We start from the raw sequence: 4,522 nt of genomic DNA on the forward strand, positions 1-4,522 counted from the left end.
GCGCGGCCTCGAGGTGCACATTCTTCGTCACGACCTCCGGCACCTGCAGGGCCACCAGGGCTTGAAAGAGTTCGTCACCATGGAGGCCGATGAGGGTGGCAGGCAATGAGGAGCCTGGGCGCGCGGGCTGGAGCAGTACGGCAAGGTCGTCCGCGCGCTTCTTGACGGCGGTGAACTTGCGGATGGAGTTGACCATCATGTCGTCCATGCGAGAGGCGAAGCCGGCGTCGGCGAGGGCTACGATGCCTGCGGTCGCCAGCACCGTCTGGAAACGCTGCGCAGTGCGGGGCCGCAGGCCGGCGCCTTGGATGATTTGGCACAGCCGACTGCCGCTCGCGTCCATCGCCTCCATAGGTGCTTGTGGCTTCTGGTCACTTGGTCTTGGATTGGAGTGAGCAGTGTTGCGCAGAGACTTGGGAGTAGATGGATTGGAGTGGTGGGGCGCCTTTATTATATGAGAGTCCAAACTGTGTTGCATTCACATCGTGTTGGCTCTATTTTGCTTCTCGAATTAATTCCCTCTGCATGTAATTGAGGATGCATCATTGACCGTTCAACGTCTTGGGAACCGCTACCCTCTCCCTCCTTGGCATTCAAGCACCTATGGACCCGTCGACGACGAGGTGCCTATGGTGACTTCGTAAATTTCAAGATGATAGTGCCGTGCGTGTGTGCGTTCATAGGGGTGAGTGTATGCGCGTGTATATGAGCGCTTGCGTCTGTACTGTGTAAAAAACGTAAATGCGTGTCAAAAAGAGACTAGTCAGTATACTCAATATTGTGCACCTCGGAGAGGAAAACGATAGAACTAGTACGTATTTATTTACGGTGCAGATTCACTCATTTTGCTCCATATGTACTCCGTCTCGGTGTAGTCTAGTCACTTGTTGAAATCTCTAGAAGGGCAAATACTCCTTTCTGGTTTACAGGGCTATACTAGCAAGTAGTTGTACGTACTAGTACAATAGTGGGCTCACATAGCAATTTTGTCTCATGCAAGAGCCTGGCTATATGCGTGCTCCAATGTTCGCAACTGCAACGTTCGGTTTGCGCTTGGCTCTTCGCCTCTTCGAGAAGACGAACAATGATGTTACTACTACTGCTTCTACAGTGTCGAATCCACTGCTGCATGTCCGTCCACCGCGAGCGGGACGGATAGCTTGTTGTAGAAGTACTACTAAGCAAAAGCCTGTCCTCGTTTGCGAGCAACCGCGCGCATGGGTGAGGGAGAAGGCGTGTAGTAAAATCAAGCTTCTCCTCGTTGTACGAGTTGACGCGACACATCATAGCACTGGCCCCACATGCTTGCCTCTAAACTTGGCTGAAAGACCCGCAGTGTACAATATATTTGCTGCAACCTCTAACATTTACCCACCACAAATTAAAATATATGTGGCCGTATGCATCGTTCTGATGCAGAGGCCGGGGAGTCCCCCTTTTCGAAAAAAACAAATTAAAATATATATTCCTGTCTTGACCAGATGAGCGTGCAAACTACAATCACCAGGGTGTCAGGTAGGGCCAGAAGACTATTTTAATTTTTTTTAAAACTTCGAGACGGCCACATAGCATGGAGCCGACCCCAACGATTTTAAGCTTACAGGCACGGTACACGCTATCCTAGACTACTCTACACATGAAACTGCCACACGAGCGTCCGGGCTGCGCTTGGCTCTTCGCCTCTTCGGGAAGTCGAACAATGATGGAGTACTACTGCACTGGAGGAGTACTACAGTACGCTTCTGGCCATCTGACACCGATTGAACTGCTGCATGTCCACCGCGTGCGGGAGGGAGAGCGTGTAGCGAAAGCTTCTCCTAGTCTTGCCAGCCACCACGCTCATGGGCGAGGGAGGGACGCTCCTGCCTTTGCGTGTATGACAGGTGGGCCCGACAGGTGTGTGGCCAACCTGTCATACAGCCAAAGGCAGGTGCAGTTAAGTCCGCGAGGGAGAGGATAATCAAACTTCTCGTTGATGTACGAGTTGACGCGACACATCAAAGCACTGCACTCGATATATTTCAATAATTTGCGTTTACCGATGCATTAATTACAACGCATGCATGCATGCCGTGACTCTCCTTTTGATACTTGCATGTGTTGATTTAATGCACCTTGAAGTAGTATAAAATATGTGACGGTAAAGCTTTGTAATACCCCGGCCCAAGTCGAGAGATGGTTGTGCACGAGGAGGGCGAGATCATGCAGACCGAACAGGACCCGACGATGGAGCTCTCTAAGGTCTCGATGGACCTCACCGTGCTCCACTGCCCCTTGTGCCTCCGCCCCTTGACGCCTCCAGTGTATGAGGTTCGAATACACCTCGTCCGTTCGGCTGATTGAGCAAGGTGCAGGTTTCTTGATTGATGTGTTGTTCGATTGATTTCTGCAGTGCAAGGGAGGGCACCTGGCCTGCGCGGACTGCCGCGTCGAGCGCCCCGGGAACCAGCGGCAGTGCCAGAAGTGCGAGCGCGGCGGTGGCTTCGACGTGCGGAACACGGCGGTGGACTCCGTCCTTTCGTCGGTGAGGGTGGAGTGCCCGCACGAAGGCTGTGGGCTCTACGTCACTTACCACAAGCTCGCCGATCACCAGAGCGTGTGTCCGCTCGCGCCCTGCAAATGCCCCGTGCCCGTCTGCGGCTACGAAGGCCCGCCGCCGGCGCTCTACCACCACATCAGCACCGCGCATCCCATGCCCGTGCACAGGATCCAGTACGGCAAGGTGCTCCAGCTGCAAGTGCCACTGTCGGAGCCACGGCTCTTGCTGTTCGCGGAGGAGGACCGCCGCGCGTTTTTCTTGGTCGGCGGCGTGCTCGACATCGGCGCGCCTATCGCCGTGTCGGTCGTCTGCATCAGAGCGGGGGCGTCCCCACTGCCGCACTACGTGGCCAAGCTGTGGGCGAACGGCCCGCCGGGGGAGCCCAAAGGCACGACCGACGCCGTCAAGGTGGAAATGGAGGTGACAAGCAGCAAGGATCCCGGCGACGTCGACGTGCAGGAGCTGACCTTCTTGACAGTTCCGCCCAAGCTGCTGGCCGGGGCTAAGCTTGTGTCCCTCCACATTCAGATTGACAAGCTCACGTCCTAAATGTTTCTACAGTGCCTTCTGTTTATCTTAGTAATATGCTAATATAGGGATTACCTTGGTCTACTTTAGCTTAAGAAATGGTGGGTTTTGGTGGCGATGCAGCAATTACTTCGACATCAGATCAGTAATTTCCAACAGTCGAACGGATATTTTGTGTCTGTTGGATATAAAGTTCCTTTGGGTAAGAAGTACTACTTGTCATCAAAATGGATAAAAGGAGATGTATGTAGACGTATTTTAGTTCTAGATACGTCCCTTTTTATCCATTTTGATGACAAGCACTCCCTCCGTTCCACAATACATGCCTTCCATTTGTCAAAATATAGATGTATCTAGACATGTTTTAGTATATAGGTACATCCATGATAGAGCCAATCGGATGGTTGAGAACACTACAATTCGTAGCTACAGATGCGTGTGTGACTCCCAGATGCAGAGGCCGGGGGTCATCATCCTCCTTTTCGAGAAAAAACAGACGCGTGTGTGAGAGCTCGCCACGCGGCTATTCCTGTCGAACGCCCCATTAACCGTAAGATATGTATACGACGGTGCCAGTTATTGCACGTACACAGCAGTACTCCCTCCTTTCCGGTTTATAGGGCTTAATTCAAAAATCTCACCAACCAAGATGGTGAGTGGTGGAATATTTTTTGTAGTTTGCAAAAGCACCTAATTAATGCTCTTGTTTTTCTCAAAAAATTATGTTTATCAATGCATTAATTGCAATGCATGCATGCATAAAGTACATGCATTGGTCAATTTTCTCTTAATACTTGCATGCAATGATTTAATGCACCTTGGAATCTGAACATGTGTTGGGGAACAACCAAATTGAGCCTTATAAAATGGAAAAACTAAAATTTTGAGATAAGCCCTATAAAACCGGAAAGGAGGAGTAGAAAAAGAAGTACTCCATCCGGGAATAGTGCCGCACTTCGAAACTAGAACCGTCAATAAATTTTGAGCTTGCGTCTCGTCACATTCCAAATTACTCCACGCTATATTGAATTGCAAACCTGTTCACACCGATCACAACCTAAACGGTTTCCCACTTAGGAGCGTATTAGTACCACGCTATATTGAATTGCAAACCTGTTCACACCGATCACAACCTAAACGGTTTCCCACTTAGGAGCGTATTAGTACTCGGTTATAAATACTAGTATGCCAAGATGACTGCACATTCCTCCTCAACTCCTCATCCACAAAAACAAACAAGTCATTCAGCATCCTTCCCTTGCGTCTGCCATGGCCAGCGTGAGTTCTAGGTCGAGAGATTGCCACCAGGGAGAGGCGAGCATGGAAGCGGAAGCACGAGAGATGTCCCGCCTCGCTGCGAGAGCAGCCGACATGTCCCGCCGCGCGGAAGTAGCAGCACAGAGGTCCCGTCGCGCCGCTGAAGCAGCACGGAGGTCCCGCCGCGCTGTCGATGCA

The 4,522-nt window shown here is 51.3% G+C and overlaps 1 protein-coding gene across 1 annotated transcript; it reads left to right on the plus strand.

Moving 5' to 3' along the window:
• The first annotated feature begins 2,175 nt into the window (after positions 1-2,175).
• LOC123074316 (putative E3 ubiquitin-protein ligase SINA-like 6) lies at positions 2,176-3,088 on the plus strand. The gene is made up of 2 exons (XM_044497193.1): positions 2,176-2,241; positions 2,393-3,088. Exons 1-2 carry the CDS (start codon positions 2,176-2,178, stop codon positions 3,086-3,088), a joined length of 762 nt encoding a protein of 253 aa, XP_044353128.1.
• Positions 3,089-4,522: the final 1,434 nt, after the last annotated feature.

The sequence above is a fragment of the Triticum aestivum genome, chromosome 3D (assembly GCF_018294505.1).
Source record: "Triticum aestivum cultivar Chinese Spring chromosome 3D, IWGSC CS RefSeq v2.1, whole genome shotgun sequence".
In the NCBI taxonomy this organism is placed as follows: Eukaryota; Viridiplantae; Streptophyta; class Magnoliopsida; order Poales; family Poaceae; genus Triticum; species Triticum aestivum.